This window comes from Sturnus vulgaris, chromosome 18 (assembly GCF_052056855.1).
Source record: "Sturnus vulgaris isolate bStuVul1 chromosome 18, bStuVul1.hap1, whole genome shotgun sequence".
Lineage (NCBI taxonomy): Eukaryota > Metazoa > Chordata > Aves > Passeriformes > Sturnidae > Sturnus > Sturnus vulgaris.
The window spans coordinates 10,979,959-11,001,169 of NC_142260.1; the positions used below are offsets into that span (position 1 = coordinate 10,979,959).

A 21,211-nucleotide genomic window follows, 5' to 3' on the forward strand; every position below is an offset into this window, starting at 1 on the left:
ATTCCTATAAAAGCTGTTTACTCTTCCCCTTCTCAAACAGCCTAGAGATGCCAGACCAGTCTGGACTGAACTCCCCTCTTTTTAATGCCTTTTTTTAATACCTTTTTGCTTTTCTGGTCAGGAAACAGGCAGAGAGGAAAGATGGAGGCCAGAGAGCAAATTCAATAAGGATTTTGTGATTTCTTTTCAAAGATAGCCAGTTCCTAAAAGGATTTGAAGGGTCAATAGGTGTCAAGGAAACTATTTGCTCTGGAACTACAGCACCTCTTCACATTTTTATAGTAATTGCTAGGGACAAGACATTATTCTTGCTATTAGGGGACAAATGCAACAGTCTACAGGATCTGACACAGCTGATGTGCAGAAAACAGCACTGCACTTGGAAATGAGATGGCACCTCAGATATTCTCTAACCCCATTTTGAGCTGAAGCCTTGCAAATTCCAGCAAGTGATGATTCCTTAGAGTAAGACAGTAAGATCTTTGTGAGCTTTACAACTTCTCTAGGATCAGAATTGAATCCAAAGACAAGGACAATCTAAAGAGAAGAAATAAAGACCCAAGATAGCCACGTGGAAAGTGCAAACTCTGCAGATGGCACGTTTGGACTTATTCTTCCTTTAGTAATGGTGAAGCCAGGTCTGCTTTTTGTTTATTTTTATAGTGTTTTTCAAAATGCACTCCAATATTAAGCATTCATTACTCCTTGGAGATGAACTTGACAGAAAATTTCAGTACTGATTCAAGTGTGCCTAGGATTTGAAGGAGACAAATTATACAGACTTTGGCACACTGAAGATTTTAGCTTTGTACCTTACATTTTTTTATTTACAAAATTGGCTGAAGAGAAAGCAAAGGGCGACTACAGTTCTCTTGCTGTATCCCCCTCAAGCTCTGGGTATCTGTTTTAGTCTATGGCAGGCTTAATTCTTATTTTGACACTGCATTCTAAATATAATTTCAAAGGTGATCACAAAATAGTAACACAAATGTTTCTCTGAATTCTGTAATTTTACAAGTACCTAAAGTATTCACTTACCCTTTTATTCTCAGCTTACAATGGGAAACCGTATTTATACAAAATCTTTCTAAAATACGAAACAAATTAATTGAATTGAATCCTATATATTCAGATAAATATTAGGAATATTTTTTTCTGAATTCACAAAAATAAAAGCTAAAATAGTTTCTCCTAAGATATTGCTAGTTTCTCATTCCTCTTTCTTACATTGCTGGAATTTCTTAGTCCTTTGTTGTTCTGTGTCACTGGGATGTTTTACTGAAATAGATGGCAATGGTACCAGAAAGCTCTGTCAGATGGCTCTCACACAACACACTTTATCACCCTAAATGTAGCTTTTGGCCCACATTTGGTAACAATTCAGTTCATGTTCTAGAACCCTGTGTCAAGCACACAAGATATGAGAATAATGTATAAACAATGCTCCGAGTATAAAGAAGCAAGAGTATCGAAAAAATAGCTCCTAAGGCCAGTCTTAGCTAAAATGTATTTTAACAACATGAAATATTTTAAATTGATTTAGAAGAAAAAAAAAAACAGAACTTCCAGATGCAGGACTGAAATTGCCTTTTCACCCAGACACCTTATGTCTGGGGTTTATAAATGCCTTTGTCTATGTTGTAACCATCGTGTGCTGGGTGTCCTCCTTTCTAAGAGATAAAGGCAAAACTCAGAACAAATGAAATTCAGCCGGGAAAGAGAAACTGTTTACTCAATTTAATATATGCACGTAGACACAGGCGTTTTAAAAAGCTGTAAAGACACTTTAAATGTATTTAATCTAAGCAGTTAATTCTTTCAGATAGTGGTTCTGTGTGAGTGCTGGTGACAGCTGCTTCTGCTTTTAACTACAAAAGAGAAGTATAAAGCAATCAATAACAGTTTTTAATCCACAGTATTCTTCTGAAGCCTTTGAAAATGTGAGCAGATACGGGTTTGAAATTTATCATAGTTTTAAGGGTCATTTACCATTGTATTTAAAACAGTGGCATTTTTCTTCATTATTGCTTGGTATTAACATTTCTCACAGTGTTCTCCCTTTTCTGGTGCATATAAGCAGTGCTTTTTAATTTGTTCAGAAAAGAAAAGATATGTCATGATTTAGCACATAGTTTAGGCGTGGTTCTTTAACGATGCTAACTAGTACCTTCTGTGAGAAAAACGAAAAAAAAAACACCTCGTGAATTTACAAACATGAATTCTCAAAGCAAGCCTGAAAAGAGCGCTAAAAGGAAGGAGTGGGATTCATTACGAAACCCAGCAGATAATTGTAGCAAATGCGTATTATAAAGATGAGTCACACAGCAAAGGCTGAAACAAAAGGCGGTGTGAGGACAGAGATAGGGCTGGAGAAAAGCACATGGAGCTAGATAACACACACAATGCACTCAGTCCTTCAAGTACTGCACGCAACCAGCCAAACCTGCTGTCTTTCCGTTTCTGAACACAATTACATCCTTTGATGAGCAAATACCTCACAAGACGCTATCGCAGTGCCATCCTTGAGTTTATCACATGCACAGTCATCAGTTCACTTATCATACTGTCTTAACGTTGTCTTCATTATGTGAACCAAGGAGTAAACTCGGACATCCCTCGGTAATAGCTCACCATTGGTGCTGATTTCCACGCTGCTGCCAAGACCCCGAGCACAGCACACACGCGAGCAGCAGCCCGGCTCTGTATTCCAAGAATTCCTGCTCACACAGAACCGCAGCACACGGTTATTTCTTCACTGCACCCTCAAGAAATTAAGGAATCATTTCTTTATTAATCTCGGGGATCACGAAATAAATGACGTTCCTGAAAATAGTAGCAAAGTTATCACACAAAAACTGATCCTGTTCTCCCTAATTAGAGACCTGTTGCACTTTAGACACGCAGCATTTCTGCGAGGAGACAGCAATGGGAGCTCCAGAAGCTGCACCAAAGCATCAGCAGCAACTTTGTCCCAGTGCTCGGACACAGCCCATGGACCGCCCCGGTTCTGTCGTGTCCGAGCAGCGATTTTCCCCTGGGCTCTCTCTGCCCAGGAACGGGAGCGCACTCTGCAGAAAGCACATTTGGGAGCTGGAGCCACGGCGGGTCCAGAGCTTTCCATACCCCATATGGCTTTGTGGGAAAGTGCCCTGGTCCTTTCAGCATCCGAACGGCAGCCCAGAGGCTTGTTTCTCCCATTCTGTGAGAACAATTACTGCTTAATTGTTCCAAATCTCCTGGCAATATGTTTGTCACTGGGAAAGCTGCAGTTCTTGCAATGGGCGCCTGGATTTACAAGGTAATTAGTGCTGACAATGTTCCCAAATCTACCGTCATGTCTGAGCGGATGGCATTTCCAAACTGTGCTGGGATATACACATCCTTCTGTGCTCATGATTTCTAATGAATTACAGGGAGAACAAAAAAGAGGGAAAGTTGTGAGATTCATTCATTTTCGACCAAATTTGCATTGAAAATCTGTTTTTCATATAATGGATGCATACTTCTGATACACAGCAGCTCCAGTTCTTTGCTCCAAGGAACAAAACCAAGACAAATGACTGCCAAGAGAGTGACAACAGAAAGCCTGAATGACGAGAAATACAGACACAGCATTTCTGGTCAAAGAGCAAACAAATATAATAAAAATCCAACGCACCTCATTTTTTTTTGTGTTAAATCACTGCAGGATCATTACATTTTGAGTAATTTCCCCAGGAATTGTCCCCGGTCTTTGGAAAGATGCTACTTGGAACAAGTGCTAACTAATATATAAGCATGACATTTCCTTTTCTGTCTCATTGCCCTCTGTATGTTAATAAAATGAAATGGCCATTCCAGAGTAAACACTCACCCATGTATTATTATTTTAAAACTGTCAAAACAACACAAGGGAAAAATAACAAAGGAACAAATGTAAAATGAAATGAACTGCAATGCAAGATTTAAGTACAATCAATACATAATTAGAGTTGCCTGGAAGAGGCAATACTTCTCAGACTGTTGACCTGAAGGGTGCTTTTTCTTATATTAAGGTTGAGACATTTCTCTTAAATGAGATTTCAAAGTGCAGTGTTGTACTGTTTCAGAAATACAAGAACAAAGCAAATTCTACTATAGCATGTGGTGATTGGGCTGAGGTACCATTACAGGTTCAAATGCAGTATAAGGTTAGCTAATAAAGAGAACATAAAAGCACCTCTTTAGCTTTGTGTCCTTATTATTCTACTAAAAAATGGCACACAAGAAAACTTGGAATCACTGGTTTAACTACAGAAGACAACCCTGTCAACATGAATCCCAGCTTCTTACAGAAAGGACCCCAGCACTGCAGTTACCATTAAGCACAAGTGTATGTGTCTGCTTGTCTGGTATGATCACCATGGCACCCAGATGCTTTAGAGATAAATATGAAAACACAGTCCTTAATTCAAAGTGCATGCAATCTGTCAAGGTAAATTTACACGGGGTAAACTCGTAGGGGGCTGGGATTTCACATGCAGGTCTGCCTGAGGTGACATCAGCAGTACAGGAGATTCACACAGAGGTCAGGAACATCAGTCATTTCATCAAAATTAGCTTTGATAACGATAATGGCCTCATTAGAGACAGAGATGTAGCTTAAGGTGGGACACACAGCACAGTCACCATGGGTTTTGAAGGTGAACTGAAGCAAGGAGTATTTTGTGGATGAAGCTGTACACTGTGAATGCAGGAGGAGGGGGATGGTTACTATTCCATTATACTGGCATTTCCAGGATTTGTAAATCAAGTTTGCCTAAAATAAGGAGATTGAAACAATCCCAAACTTTGGTTTCTTTCACACTGCTCCTAGGTTTCCGGGATCTCACGATGCACTTGCATCACACAAACAAGCTTTGTTTCATAATAGAAGGAAACAAACTTAGAAGAAAGAAAGATTGATTGATTCTTATGTAAACCCTTGTTTCCTGGAGCTGAGCTTTCAAGCAAAACATCAAATACTAAAGTTGCATAGCAACCTCCCCACCCCCAGTACAGGTGGACCGGGTGGCCAGTTCCACCTTTCCTGTTTCTCCAGGCTGCACAAACACAGAGCTTGCATAGGTAGGATTTATGTCGGCAGGGTGAGCTTCCTAACTGTGGACACCTTGTGTTTAAGAAAACAAGAGTTCTGCCCAAAACACCCTGAGGTGGAAACCTGCGGTGTTCTGTGCTCACATTCTCCAGTACATTATGAAAATGAACAGCATGTAATGTCTTATATACCCACTCCTTACACGTCATCTTATGATGATTGGATTATTCAGCTAAGTAGAAGGCATTTGAGTGCAAGCAACATTATGCTTAGATAGTCAATTATTAATTGTTAATCACTAGCATTTTTTTTTGGAAGCACTACAGTATTATATCCACTATTCACAATGAACACTAAATTTTGTATCACTGGCTTTAAGTGAGAAATAACTGCAATCACCACTGTGTTTTTTACATGGCTTTGTCTGTGTATTTGCAACAAGAGTAAGCAAGCATATACTAGAAAACACCTGAGGCTAAATACTGGTATGCAAAAACATAAAACCAATTACAAGTAAGTATGTTCTGCCCCACCTCATTTTGTTCTCCCTTTTATTTGTTGGATGATCTCTATGCTGCCTACTGGCAAGTTCCCTCTTTGATTTCCAATCATCCTTTGATGACTCCATTTTCCTCCCATATGCTCCTAGCTTCTGCCCTTCTTAACTATTAAACCCCTTACACCCAAAATGTGCGTGACATTTCCCTAAAATAAGGTAAAGTTAAAATACTTTAAAAATGATTCATCTTTGCAAGATGTGACTCGACAGCAGGATGCACAGAATGACACTCGTGATGTCCAAGAGCAATGTGGCAGGAAGAAGCGCTGTAATGCGGACATAAACCCCCCGAGCCGGTGCCGTGGCAGTTTCCCTGCTGGGCGGCTGCCAGGTCCGTGCAGCCCGTCCCCTGGCAGCCCAGCCACGGCGGTGTTCGCCTGCCACCTCCCGGGGGACCCACAGCGCCGGCGACACCGAGCGGGCACAGGACACACGCGGACGTGCTAGGGGTCATTAGTCATTTTAACGACTTCAAAAATACTTGGGTTACAAACACTCAAAAATTTGAGAACGTTGCAATCAGTGAACTGTGCTTCTATTTGTATACATTACCTCATCTTTCTCCCTCCAGCTGCAAGGCTTCATTTGGACTCCACTTTAATCCAGAATAGGATTTTTCAGTTGGTTTTCTTTTGTTGTTGTTATTGGTTTGGCGGTTTTTTTTGTTTTGGTTCAGGGATTTTTGTGTATTTGTGTTTTTAACTTTGTTGCGTAATTTGAGGTTTTCTAGATTTCTACTCTTTTTCTGCCCATAAATTTTGCCCAGGCAGAGCTGGTGGGTATCAGTCTCTGTGATTTTCAGAGCCTTGAACACTGTTGCAACCTGGCAGCAGGACAGGGGGAATGCCAGAGGAATGGCTGCTGGACACGTGGGGCTGACTGTGCCCATCCTGAGGGACTGATCTGCACACAGACTGTACACCCAAAGCATTCAGGACATGTTACACACACTGTACGTACACTATAAATGGCACATCCATAAATATCTGACCACAAATCTCAAGGGGAAAAAAACCAATGTAACCCTGCCTCTGAGGATACTCAGTTGTTGCCTTAAACAATTTACTGCACTATGTTCACTGCTTAGTGTTTCATCCTTAAAATACAGCTTTGACCAGAGAGAGACCCAGCTTCAGATTTCCTTTCATTATGGTAAATTTTCCAAAGAATCCACAAGGCAATATAAATTAACATTGATGAATACTAATAATGACCCACAACAGCAAGACGTGTTCTAGAAAGGTAACAACTACCTGCACTGGGAAGAATTCTGCATTGAAAACAGAACAAGATTTAGAACAAGCTTGTTCAGTCGACATGAGGATTATTTATACTTTGCCTAGAAAACTGAAGAGCTTCTTACAAAAAGTAAATTATGCAATACTGTAATAAATAGCATTAAATGATAGGCAATTCAGGCAAATGAATTGATGTTGAGGAAGCAAGAATTCAATCCCGAATTGTAACACTTTATTATGCTATTAAAATACATTACTGAAACTATGTAGTCTGCTGTAATCCTTTTCTACTCATCCTAGCTATTCACTGGTCCATTCACCTTTGTTTTCTGCTTGTACACTAAATTTCTAAACTCGTTTCAATCCCACTGCTGCCTTTTCCTCCTCATCACCCAACCCCCCTCAGATGCTTCCTTCCCTCTTGCCTACAAAACCCAGCAGTCAGTACCAGTGCAGAGCCCAAGAAAACAAACTCAGCAAACCTTGTTTGGATTTTGCTTCCTCATGTTTGACACTCAACTAGTGAGACACAGCTCACTGGATGTCAAATGGGGAGCAACATCAGTTTGGCAGAAGGATGAGTTTCATTCTTAATTATGACCTATGGGAATATAAATTTAGACTGCCTTCTTTTTCTGTTCACAGAATCCCCACGGTGTTGTCAATTTAGAAACACAAAAGGGGTGATTGTGGATTCTGTGGGGGACTCGGGCATTGCAGAAGTCTCAGCTGAGGAAACTCCAGGGCCCACCATGCCCCTGGCCAAGAGCAAGATGGGGTCTCTCAGTTCTCAGGTCCTTACCTTTACACTGTATTTGAAATCCATCTCAGAGGAGGGGTGACAGCCCACAGCTTCCACAGTGTGGTGACACTGGTGACACAGTGGGGAGGACAATCTCCAGCATCCTCTGCACTCTGGTAGCTTGAGATTCAGCACTGACACATACAAATTAACAGAGCAGTTCAAATCTAAGGGCCTTAAACTTTCTCTCTAACACTGAGCAGAAAGAATTGTATGTGTGACTGAATCCCTTTAAAAATAAGGTTACAAACAATGTTTTTAGTGGTTATAGTTGCACAAAACCTGTGATTTCATAACTAGCATTAAAAACAAGCTGCTAAAATGCCTTGGGAGACAGGTATGTCAGGTCTGTTTGATAACCACTGCCCCAACTCTGTGAAAGCAGCTCCCTTTCAAATTTGCTTTGCTTACATTTTGCCAAGATCTTGGCCTGGCAGCCTTTAAGGTTCAACATCTCTTTAGGTTCTCATTTTCTTCCAGTTACAAGTATCACTGACCTGGAGGTACAGTAGTCTTAAATTCCTGAGCAGCTTCAGATTTTTGATTTCTACCACATTCTCTCCCAGAGCAGGATAATCCACACAGTTTCCTTGTTAATTCATGGCTTACCATTAAGTTCCACATCGATGACTGAACTAAGCATGAATCACCACAGCACAGCAGGTATTAATAATGTCCTCTTGCTTTGATATCACAAACCATCCGAAAATTGAAGTGCAGCCCTTCAAAGCAGCTAGGCCTGTAATCATGTTCTCACTGCCCCAGTTACCTCAGGCTGGGAGCCCTGACATTCACAACAAAATGTAAACCTGAAGAACTAGAAAAAAAAACATTCAGCCAGGCCAGGGAGGCCTGACACTCTGCAACTCTGAAATAACACAAGTATTGTCTAATTAGAGGTTTCACCAGCATTGCTTCAAGCAATTACTTTGAAGGAACTAGTTCCTGTATAGGAAATGGAAAAATATTACAAGAACGAATTGGAAAATTGCAGGGTTTTTGAAAAGAAATTGCATTTATTTCTCAAATATTTCCAAACAAATTAGCCTCATATCACAAAGTCCCCGTTCTTCAAGGTCAGGACTGCTTACCTGCCAAGACATGTTTGTATTTCACTTTTGAAGAATCAAATTTCTGAGAAATGTTACTGCACAATTAGCCAAGTAACTCTTCATTCTCTACTCCCTTTATTTTTCCCAGGTGAAGCTTCAGAAGGTCGCATGTTATGTTTTCCTTATGTCCTCTTTCCATACATTTCTGTGCTTTAAGATAATGACTTGTGGAAGATGAGGCAAAGGAAAACCCCAGTACTAACACCGAGTTACTTCATGTATTTCTGTATCACGCAATTTTAAGAACACTTACACTGCTGTTGTGAAGGCAGCTAAACCAACTTGGTATCTGCCAAGCCTTCCAGAGATTTTCTTTTTTGTTTTTCACATAGCACAGTTTCCCTGCGGTGCCAGATTCAAGGCCCTTTTCTCATGAACAGGCTGGTGAGTATTTTGTAAACAAAACTAAGCAGCTTTAGGGGGAGCTGCTTCCTGTGCCCTTCAGGTCTTTTGCGACCGCGACCTCAGCCTGTGTTTTGAACTTGCCTCCATTAGCGAGGGCTCTTGTGAGGTGGAAGGGACGCGTCTGCGGCCGGCAGCCACCGCAGGCGCTACCTCAGCCAAGGCAAAGCGCAGGCGAGGAGCCGCTGGAAGGCACCAAACTCCCCCGCTTTGCTCCGTCCCTCTCACGAGCGCCATGAGCGCGGCTACAGCGGCTCCCGGCGCAACCCTCAGCACCGGACCGGGCACCGCGGCTTCATCCTGCCCGTGTGGGGTGGGAGCGGCTGCAGAAAGCTAGTTGTGCCCCGACAATCCGGAAAGGGAAGGAACGGGCAGATAAAAAGGAGGAAAAAGGAGAGGAAGAGGAGCGGGAAGAGGAAGAGGAGCGGGAAGAGGAAGCGCCTCCTCAGCGCCGCCTCCCGCGCTCAGCGCGCTGCCACGCCCCTTCCGGCCGCCCCCGCGCGCCGCGATGACGCACTTCCTCCCGCCAGCCCCGCTCCCCCGCCCCCGGGCCGGAGCTGCCGCCGCCATTTTGCCGCTCTCTCGCTGCCTCTCTCCGGGCGCGGCGGCTGCGGCCGGAGGAGCGTTTTTAAAGGGCTTTAACTCGTTCGGGGCCCCCAGCCCCAGCCCGGTCTGAACGCGCCATGTCCGGAGAGGGAACCGCCGGCGACCAGGTGAGCGGGGGCCGGGTGAGCGCAGGCCGCGCCCTGAGGCAGCGGTGCGGTGTGGGCTCGGCGAGGGCGGGCGTGTGGCCGGGCTGAGGGGAGCGCGGCCCTACCCCGGGCCCTGAGCCCGGCCGGGGCTCCCGTGCTCTCCTGTCCGTCGGAAGGAGCTCCCTGTGCCCTGTCGGCGAGCGGAGGAAGCGAGCAGTGGAGCCGACCCGGCCCAGGCGGTGACGCTCCGGGAGCTCCGGCTCAGGGCGGGGTGGACAATGGACGCCCCGGAGAGCTCCGCGGCCATGGTCTCTCGGTCGTGGTTGGTGGACACAACGCACTCGGGAAGAAAATCGCAGCCCGGACAAGCTGTTTACAGTGGCAGTTTGCAGTGTTATGTAAAGCGAGCGTTGGCTGACTTTGGGCCTTTAATGTAGAAGGCCTCTTTAACGACACCATCTGCCTCCAGGATAAAGCATTGTTAGAATACATTTAATCCTTTAACTAGAAACAATACATACGCGTTTATTTGATTAAGGTTCTTCTTTGTGGTACAGCGTTCATTCCGTTTAGTAGGGAGCTAAGCTAAATCCCAGGAAGTGCCACCTCAGCATGAGGAAGAACTTCTTTAGGTTTAGGGCGGCGAGCGCTGGAACGGCTGCCCAGGGAGGGCGTGGAGTCTCCTTCTCTGAACGCATTCAAAAGCCACCTGGACATACTCCCGTGTAGTCTGCTCCAGCAGGTGACCTTACCTGGTCGGAGGGTTGGTCTAGGGGATCTCCAGAAGTCCCTTACAAACCTTATAGTTCTGGGATTCTGTGAAATAACTACAGTTTCAGCGGAGTTTGGCTTGTTTTTTGTTTGTTGTTTTTTTTTAATAAGCTAAAGTATGTATTTACTGTAACCTTTTAATTTATAGGGAGTATTGTATGTCCCTTTTTAAATATGGTATTACTGAACCATTTTCAACTTACTGGCAGAGTTTCTCCAAAATGGCCTTTTTTAGTATTTGGAATAATATTTAAAATCGGTATTAATTGGAGGGATGAAGATGAAAGCTCCTGATTGCGGGAAGAGTTATTGATAAGTCCCGTGTCCTAGTGGCCAGTGTGGCCGTTAGAATTACTTAAAATCAAGCTGATGCCTTAGTGCTTCTTTAAGTGGCTTTTTCTTTCTAGAATGTCAGTTTAGGTGAATTTCTGTATGTCTGGGCCTGTACCCCTAAAGGGTGATGTGTAAATTTTATAAGAGCACTGTTTTGGTGGATGGGGTAGGTATAGGAAATGTAATGCTCAGAGTGTAAGATACTCTGTTTCTGCCTCGTTAGGATAACTTCCCAAAATTCCCCATGTGCTCCAGGTTGATCAGGCTGGTGAGTTACTTGGAGTATGTTTGAGCAAGAGGCTCTTCAGAACGGTTCCCTTCCTCATGAGATAGATGGCTGCAAAGAAGTAAGAATATGCCACGGCAACATTTTGTAAATGCTGGTGTGTAGCATGTTCCAGATTTCATCTCCCCACTCCAGTATGTTTTCAAGAGTACACTGATGTTTCATAGCTTAATCAAACTGGTTGTTAAAGTAGCATGTGTGTTTCTGTAGCTTATAAAGTGTTACTGTTTAACTTCAACAACCATGTTGACTTTAGGCTTTCTTTTCATTTGCAAGGGAGAATTTGATAAGCAAGAGGTTGAGTTACTGTCTGTGTGCTGCATAAACGTGGCAGATAGTACATCCAGGTAGTACTGTTATGCCATATCTCAGAGGGATTTAGCATTCCCAAACCTGTAAATCGTAATTTGCAGCCTCTGTAAAGCACATAGTCTAACCTGTGACTTGGCCTTTGGGCATTCTAAGATTCACTTTTTTGCCCTTTATTATTTCTGTATTCGTGTTGGATACACTTCAGATTAAAAAAACAGCTCTTCTAGGTTCTTATAGATTGGGTTAATTTTTATATTTTTATTTATACTGCTCCATCCTCTTGATGAAGGACTCTGGATTCTGATTTCCTACAAGTCTCTAATTTTGTTATGGTCAATTACTCCCATCAGTTTTCTTCACTTTCAATTACAGCTTTTTTTCTCACCTGGCAGACTTGTGTTTCTGACTCTGACTGTTGCTACAGGCCACATCCAGGTCCCAGGGTCTTTAGCAGCACTGCCATGGAGTTTTCAGCAAGAGGCTCCCACTCACTCCCTTCAGTGAGCCTGGCTGTGGCCTGGCCTGGCTTCAGGGATCTAAATCCAGTGTCCCAGGAGGGAGGAGCAGCAGACCTGGTGATGGGAGCACCCACAGCAGCTGCTCTAGAGCAGCCTGGTGCTGGCTGAAAGGCCTTGACCTGAGCATGCACAGTGCTCTGAGGGCTCTCATGTGCCTTGCTGCAGGAAACTGAAGCTGGGCAGAGGTGGGATTGCAGCTGCCTCTCCTGTTTCAGGTTTCAGCTGCTGCTCCCAGCTCTGAGGTTTTGGGTGCTGTTTTCATTGGTGGTCACGGGGATCCGTATGAAAAGGGGACTGCACAGTTAATTTGCATCTGTGCTGTGCATTAGATGTAAATGTGAGAATGTGATGCAGGTGAGAAATCTCTGACAAGGCAGAGCTCTTAGCTTTGACCCACTCTCAGGCAGGGGGTTCTGCATCTTGCTTCCCAGATCCCAGCTTTTGGAAGGCACTGCCAGAAAGCAGCCAAGTGAATAATAAATTCTAATAATAAATTACTGTCCTGTCTGCAGTAAGTAGAGAGCTGTGGTGGTGTAGAAGGAAGAACAGAGTGGAATGCTGATTGTAGGAAGAGAGGCAGGGTAAAGGGAATGTAAGGTTTAAGATACTGGTGGGCTTTAGGAGGCTTTATTGTACCAGGTGCAATGCAGTTGAAATGTGGCTTTACTGCCTTTAGGCCAGGCTTAGGTCCAGGAATTCTTGGGCTGCTTTACTGTGTGGATCAGGAGCCTAATCTGTGTTATGTAGGTTGTCTCCTCATTGTTATTGTGGAACAGACTGGAACAGGAGGACAAAAAATTACAATGCAGCCACTACGCTTAGAGTGTATTTCACATTCATGCTCCGTGTTAACTGTGCTGGGCCCAAATTAGTCCTGAAGAACCAGTTCAATCATGTGAGGACTTAAAATCTGTCAGGCCCCTGCCAGACTTCTGGCAAGGCCTCCACTGTGTTTAACAAACCAGAATTTCCAGAGTCAGTTTCTGGAATACCAAGCACTGAGCCCTGTCTGTATCACAGAAATGCCCCTCTGTGGACTGCAAGGCTGCATCTGCCACTGTTTGCCAGAAAATTCCCTGACAGGCTCTTCCCAGCTTAATGTGCCAGGGTTACAAAGAGCCCCTGCTTGTACCTATGGGTGTCTTGATATTTTTGTGGTCCTTAATGTATACATCTAATTTCATTTCAGTTGTGGTGGTTGTTTCATGTGCTTGCTAACAAAAACTAAATTCCCTACTATTTTCTCCCCCCTTTATAAATACTTGCCAGGCATCAACCTAATCTGAAGGTCACATAACATTTGCTTTGCCCCTGCATTGGTTGCCTTCTAATCTTTTAAGGTTAGAACATACATTTCGTACTTCAGTTAGTGTTTGTAAGATACATGCCCCAGTCTGTGATGCATTTTTTTATGTTACATGAATATGGATCTGGTCTAAGACTAAGCTGTGGAAAAAAGATGTCTGTATTGTCTCTGTGACTATAGAAAATACCTCAGAAACAGTTTGTTCTGGTTTCTTGATGGTATTTTTGGTCCCTTTTGATTCCTTCCTCTCTTTGTCTTGTGTCTGTTTGATGTGGTGCATCATGAAAGTTTCAACATGCTAAAGACAATAGTAAATGTTGTAGTTAACTTTAGTTTAGTATTTTAAAAATAGATGTCACTGAATACAGAGCTGAAACAAGATTTTTCTTGCAGGATTGTGTGGGTTTAACATCACAGAGGGAGCCATTTTAGAGAAACTTCTTTAAGAGTAGGCAAAATGAGTACAAGTATTGGTGAAGGAAAGCTTCTGAGTTTGTAATGCAGTGGTTTAATGACAATTTTTACACAGTTGTAAATAAATTCTCATTTAGGTGTATTTCCAGAGTCAGTAAGTTCTAGGTATATCAGTAAGAAGTTCCAGTGAAAAATGTGGCAGTACAACATTTGGGAAATAGTTCTGTGAGGAAAGAATCGTAATCATTACTAATCTTAAACTTCTAGTTTATGTAGAGTTTTGAGGCCAGATTATGTTGGGATGGGGCAGTACTTACAATAGTACCCTTTTTTGGTCAAGGTGGATATGCTGGGCTATATCTGCTTATAGTGATCCCGTCTTAAAGGACACAATATTTTCAGGGCTGTTCACAGCTGAAGTGGTTTAGTGTAGAAGAGAAGAAGGCAAGGATTTAAAAAGATTTAAGAAACTACAAGGATTAATGAGCTGAAACTACAGTTCCCCCAGTGAAGGGGATGTGTTACTGAGGAAAGGATTTTAAAACTTGTTCTCTGCACATGCAGCTATAAATAAACTTTAAGGGAAAAAAGCCTTAGACTAAACCAACCTGTACATTTGGCAAACTGGACAACTAAGAATGCTTGTTAATTTGCATATTAATATATTAGAAATTTTATTCCCTGGGTCTGTTATAGGCCAGGCTGTGCTGGAGTGTGCAAGACCCAGCCAAAACCACCAGTGGCTTCAGTCTTAATGGCCAGAAACCTCTTTTTGGATATTGAAGCAATTTGTCTAAACTAGCCATTAAAATTCCTGCCTTTTTGTATACAACGTCCTATATGTGTGGTTTGTAGAAGTTATTTCATAATTAGTGGTAGTTTTTAAAGCATCTTGAGCTGGCCACTTCATGGATATAACAGCTGTTTAAAACACATTTATTTTTCACTGCAGAGGATCCTTTTGTGGAAACAGGAGGATGCCTTAAGCAATTGGATGTATTTAGTCTTGCAAATAATTTAAATGTGTTTAGGTATTTTCTTTGACACTTTGGAGTCATGAAGATTCATTTAAGAGGCCTGAGGAAACTCTTGATTTTAGGAATATGGTATAAACCAAGAACATTCCCTTGGTGTGGGGATTGATAAATAAGCAGATACTAAAAGTGAACTTTATTTCCTCCGATTTTGTTCTCTCAGGCGTTCTTTATGAATTCAGAATTGGATTTTGTGCAGATATATTTTTCAGGAAGGAGCTCCTAGATTTCTTCCTGGAAAATCTGGGTTTAGGTCTCTTCAGATTTTGGAAAAATCTTTTTATACTTCCAGTATCTGTGAAACTTCAAATCTATTGCTGTTTGTCAGTGTATAAATAATAAAGGGATAGCTGTGAACTGGAATAATTTGTAGAAACCCTAAGTACTGAAATAATTCCATGACCTTCAAAGAGTTGATTATGGGATAGGATCCTGACGATGTAGAGATCTACTGAACATAATTAACAAAAGCAGAGGGGGAAAAAGTGTTTTTACAGTCTGTGTGCAGTATTTTTTTCAGGTAATAAAGTTAAAAGCCAGTATCTGATTAGATTCAGTTTGATGGTATTTGATCTGGTTTAAGTTGGAGCTGCTAGAATCTTGAATGGTTTTGCATCTTTTTTTTTTGCGTCTGATCCTGAAACCAGGGGGGTGAACCATGAGAAAGTTAATCACTTTCTTACAGGATTATTTTTCTGCTGATTTAACTCCCTGAGCTTTGTTACAGGATGAGCTTTTCTGGAAATGCTTATCTAGGGGCAGGATAGTGGCAGTGAACACCCAAGAATTAACATGTTCACTGTTTTGGCTATTGGCTGTTGTGCAAGCAGTACGGTGAGAAACACAGAATCAAAAGCTCTATGCCCTTGAACTGTGATAACAGCAGCTGTAAGCACGAAGTGCAGTTCACAGAAAGTTCTCAAAACTAGGATCACATGTCTTCCTGGCTCTACTCGAGCTGGGTTAAAAGTCAAGCTCTTGGTTCCATTTTGCTGTATGCTCACACAAGATGTTAGTTCTCACCATGGGTGTTTGCTCACACACCCAGTGCTGGCAGAATGGTCCAGAAAATCCTAAATGTGGATTCCCTCAGGCTATTAGAGTGGTTCTTTGTGAAGATGCAGTGAGGCCCTGTTTTTGCTGAGGTAGAAGCAGGACACTGCTGTGCCTGCAGTGCAGTGTGTCCCTGAGATGTGGATGGCTTTTATCCGTGCTGGAGGTGGAGAGGGACAGGAGAGGGTGTGGAGGGAGCAGAAAATACAGAAGAAAGTTTCCCTGCATCCTCAGAACAAGCTCCTTGGAAAACCAGAGCTTAGAGATAAGAAATGGCTTGTGAAATGACGAATACAAAAGGAATTTAGATTCCCCTCCTTGATAGACCCTCTTCTCTGTCTCCAATATTAGTGGTTCATCCTCTTTTAGTATCCATAGGCCAGCTTTGAATGTAAAACCCCTCAGGGATTGGTTAAAAGTAGAATTCCCTTGGTAATTGGTGCAAATTGTAAAACCCTCAAAAGTTATAAACACCCCTGTAAAACAATAGCCGTGGGTATATGTAGATAGGATGCCTTCATAGAATAAACCATGGATTTGTGCCTTTCTGCATGTGCTGGTCTCTGTACCCTGCTGGTCTGAGAGCTCCCCACGAGCCAAAATTCCATCTGGGCAAGGCTGGGGAACGCCCTCTGTCACTGAGGGCTGCAGGAGCAGCCTCAGGGATCCCAAAGGGACCCCAAAAACCCAACCAGTGACAAGAGGGAGTTCTCACTGGCTCGAAGGAGCTGAGTGTTCTCTTCCATGTGACCTAAGGTACAAGCAAGTCCAGGCAGTCCAGTTTAAAACTGGGATCATCATATTTTCAATTCTGTAGGATGCCTGTAATTTGTCTTGTATAACTGAATGGAGAACTTTATCTGCTGCTGCCAAACAATTATTTGCCAGCTTAAAAACATCAGTCCTTTTTATTTTCTAGTCAAATACTTGTGCTTCTTGCACAGATTGATTAATGTATCAAACATACAAAATCAATTTAGGATTGCAATGGTTGTGCATCTTATCCCCATCTGTTTTCTTCTGAACTGTTTTTGTCTTTGAGTTTTTGACCCTGTGTCTGCGTAGGTGAAATCAGATTCCTGGAAGTCTTAACTCAGCTGCCACTGCAGTGAAATGCTTTTCTTTATTTTTTTTTTTGTCACGTGGAAAGATTTGAGGAAATACAACCAAACTACTGCTGTAATAGTTGAAAGGTGCTTCAGTGGCCCAGTCTACTTTATCTTGTTTAAAATTCAGCACTTACAGTGCAGGACCTTCTGTTTTTGTAGTGCGGGGTCTTTTTTATTGTAGCACACGTTAATGGTTCATCTGCCAGGCATTTCTTTCTAAATGTATCCAGAATAATTTATTTGAGACAGGTAGATTTCAATGGGGTGGTTACAGTGGAAGCAGTGCTTGAGTTAGTGCTTTTACTGAATAAGCAGCATTTCAGCTCTGGGTCACCTATAGGGGTAGCTTACAGAAATAGTTCTAAATTTCTGAAATTTCAGCTTCAGTGCTATTTCTGGAAGCTGAATTGTGTTCATGCATCTAATTTGGGAAGAAATAAAACCACTAGTTAATTTTACACTGTTTTACATCTTAAGCCTGTGTCACTCAAACTACAGCCTAGTAGTACAGAATCAAAATTTTCATGGACTTAGGGATGTAAAACTATTCTTATAGTGGTTTATAAGTTTACTACTTTAGAGCTGACAGCTTTGTGCTACCTTGACTTTTTATTAAAATTAATTTTATAGTAGTTTACTGTGGGACTTGATATCTGCCTTCCAAGCTACACTGCTTTGCATTAATTAGTGTTAAGAATTGCTTGAAAAGTGAATCAAAAGGAATAATGCTCTTTAAACTCCTATAAAGCCCAGCCTACTGATTTTTTTCTTCTCTATTTATTGTATATCTGCCACTACGTGTCCATTTAACAGTTCTGAAATATTTTTTATTCTTTTCCCATTTTATAAGTAGTTTTGTTAAAAAGTATTTTTAAAGGGATATATTTTGAATTATATCCTGCTAATAGGACTGACACAAAATCTGGTAATGCTGAAAAATATTCAGAATTAGTGTGGTTAACTTCTGCTTCTCATTCTAAAGAGTGATGGCACAGAGAGAGGAGTGTTGGTTGTCTCTGTGCTGTTTTGTCTTTTTCAGCCTGGGAAGGGTGTGTGGATGTGTGCTCTGTGCTCTGGGATGGCCCTGCTGGGGCACCTTCCAGCCAGCCCCAGCCTGGCATGCTGGGATGTAGACTCAATATCAAGAATTAAAATCAATTCCTTGAAATAAATCTTTTGACAAATGACAGGGTTTGGGATTTTTTTTTTTTTTTTTTTTTTTTTAAGAATTTTCTGCAGGCTAAATGAGTCACACTGCACTCTACATTAGAGATGAGTGTTCTGGCAGTAATTATGTAGTGAAACTGTAAAATTTGACCAGCAAGGTCTTACAGTAACAATTTAAGTGTTATTATTGTTACATCTCACAAAGAATTTAGTTGGTGTGGTTTTAGTATTGCTGTTGTCTGCCTAAAACTGAGCCAGGTTTTCAAAGTTAGTGAATAAGAGGTTTGGAGTACTGGTCAGAAAATATTTCAGGCTTAATAATAAACTTAAGTTCATTTAGGGTTATAAAAAGCATGTATTTCAAGGCTGTCTGTATGTGACCTTCACACTGTAATTTTTTATTAGTCTTTGTGTTAACAGTGTTAGATCTAGGAAAAAACTCTGAAAATCATAAAACAAGTTATTTCCAAAAGTGTTTGAAAGAACACTTAAATTATAATATTAACTATGTTTGCAAGTTTGTGTTCAATTTGGTAAAGCTTTTAGCCACAAAAAAAGCTTTTAAATAAACTTCAATAGGAATGTCTGAGTGTTAAGAAAAAAGTGCCAATTGTAGGAAGGCATCTGTAGGATTGAGAGATCAGACAGTGAACAAAGAAATCGTGTGTTTCTGCTAAACCATCATCTCCTAGGTTTCTTGTTAAACATGTGATACCAAATACCTGCTGTTCTCCAAGTGCAGAATGATTCCTGCAGTAACCTGGAGTTGTTTGCCTGAGCTCTGTAATAGAAATACTTGGCTGAATTTATTTTTTTGCATCTTAAAGTTCCAGGTTGGTAAAAATGCTAAAAATTCATAGTGCAGCAAATACTCTGGCAAACTCAAATTTGTTTTCATGTTTTGGAGACATCGAATTGGTTTAGTCTAACATCTTGGTTGATGTCCATAACATGCAGAACTTGTGCTAAGTGTGCTTTATCTTCCTGGGACAATTTGTTTTCCTGCTGAATTCCAGTTTAGAAACTCAATCTGAAAAACTGAGCTGTGGAATGTTACACTGTTGGAATGTTATCTTTAGCTTGACCGTGTAGGTGGGACAGAGCTTTTCAAACACTGCTTGTGATCTCTTATGTCTTCTTTTTAATTTTTCTAGACTGCTGAATATGTCCCAGAAAAAGTGAAGAAAGCTGAAAAGAAACTAGAAGAAAATCCATATGACCTTGACGCTTGGAGCATTCTCATTCGAGAGGCACAGGTTTAGTGATATAGGATTACATTTCCTTATCTATGGTCCACTCACACTATTTGGTTCTGGAGTAAAATCAACATATTCATTTACATAAATCATAATATTGTAAATGCTGTTTTGATTTTCAATTTTTAGAATCAGCCTATAGACAAAGCACGGAAGACCTATGAACGCCTTGTTGCCCAGTTCCCCAGTTCTGGCAGATTCTGGAAACTGTACATTGAAGCAGAGGTTAATATTTTTACATTTTTTCTTATATAACATTTCATAGGATTTTAAGTTTATATTTTTATAAGCATGAATAAGATAGGCACATAATATCTAGGGGAAAGGGGATTTTAAATATGCCTTGCCTTTATTTTGTAAAATAGGTACAAAGGAATTATTAAAATGAATTCTAAAGTATTGGGTCTTTTATGAGTTGATGATTGTTGCATTATGGAATTGCAACAACATTAAAACTGTTTCAATGGTATTGGAGTGCTTTAGCCTTTTATTTGCTTGTCGTGTCAATTTATTGCCTCCCGTGTCATTTACTTAGAGGATTTTTTTTTTATTTACACATACAAACTTATTTGAATGACTTTTCTCTGAATATTTGGTTCTTTTATTTTTTTTGCTTTCTTAGGAAATTGAATGTTTCTGTGAACAGTGTTTGCAGGGAGGGTGTGGGGATGGAAGCTAATTTCTGGAATGAAAATGCATTAGCCCAACTCATTAGCTTTTAAAAATCCCAACAAATTGTGATTGTTTCCATAACTGGGTAAGACTTGCCACTAAGTGCATTGATCAGTTGAACTGTCTCTAATGACATGCCATGAAATTCCCTGTATAATCATGGGGGGTGGTTGTGGTGTTCATTCTGGTTTGATTCCTTTCTGTAGCTGTTATTTAATACTAATACACATGGTTTCTGTGGGCATCTTCCAGCTGCACATTTTCCTTGAGACTGATTTTTGATATGCTAAACTTTGGGGGTGGGGACCTTGTTTCTGTAAATGAGAAATGAGCTCTCTTTTTCTTCCATTTGATGTGAAATTTCATTGCATAGTTATCATATCTTATTTTATATTAAATTATGTGTCCAGAAATGTCTGGCAGTAAATTTTGAAGATAAGGAGAATTGGGATCATGGGAATCTAGGAGAAATTTTTATATTGCAGTTTATAGTAAGATGCTACAGTGCAAAATAATGCCATCTAAATTGAATGCTACCAAATTAAATATACAGAGTTTTCACTATCTTTTTTCCAGCAGTTTGTAGCAGTAGTTAGAATCTTGGTGGTTATTCCCATTTGGGAGGTTGCAAATGGACTAACATACAATGCATATTTTTCCTTTTCGGACCCTGCAGCCAAATCCATTAGCCTCTTGTACCCTGAAATGTTTGCTACAGGTTCTAGTTTTCAGAATCTAATCTAATTTCATTATTACCTGATTTCTGTGCTTTTTAAAAACCTTTATCATTCCCATGCCTCAAATTTCAGGGTTGAGTAAGGCCATCTTAGAAAGCCAGCACTATACTGTACATCCTTCAGCAGAAAGTCCTGTTACCAGTGTAAAGCTTCCTGTCTATAACCACATTCAGACAGGAACTGACAGACATCACCTCCCTTAATTCATAATCTAAGAGTGATTTTTTTACCTGTTCCTTCAAGGAGGGCAGATCAGCACCTCAGCAGTTCATGGTTACCAGGGAACAAGAGGTAAATCTGAGAAGGAAAGAACTGTCATAACCATCTCTAGTTCTTGTGTGTCTGCTCAGTAATACACTTCAAATATTAGAGAAATGGAATA

General features: G+C 41.2%; 1 protein-coding gene across 1 annotated transcript in view; it reads left to right on the plus strand.

The window, feature by feature from the left end:
- The first annotated feature begins 9,694 nt into the window (after positions 1-9,694).
- The window catches only part of CSTF3 (cleavage stimulation factor subunit 3), a 48,222-nt gene continuing 36,705 nt past the window's right edge, over positions 9,695-21,211 (plus strand). The window contains exons 1-3 of the mRNA XM_014884576.2: positions 9,695-9,882; positions 19,319-19,420; positions 19,550-19,645. Coding sequence (XP_014740062.1) covers positions 9,853-9,882; positions 19,319-19,420; positions 19,550-19,645 — 228 coding nt within the window. The 5' untranslated portion in view covers positions 9,695-9,852. The remainder of the gene's footprint in view (positions 9,883-19,318; positions 19,421-19,549; positions 19,646-21,211) is intronic.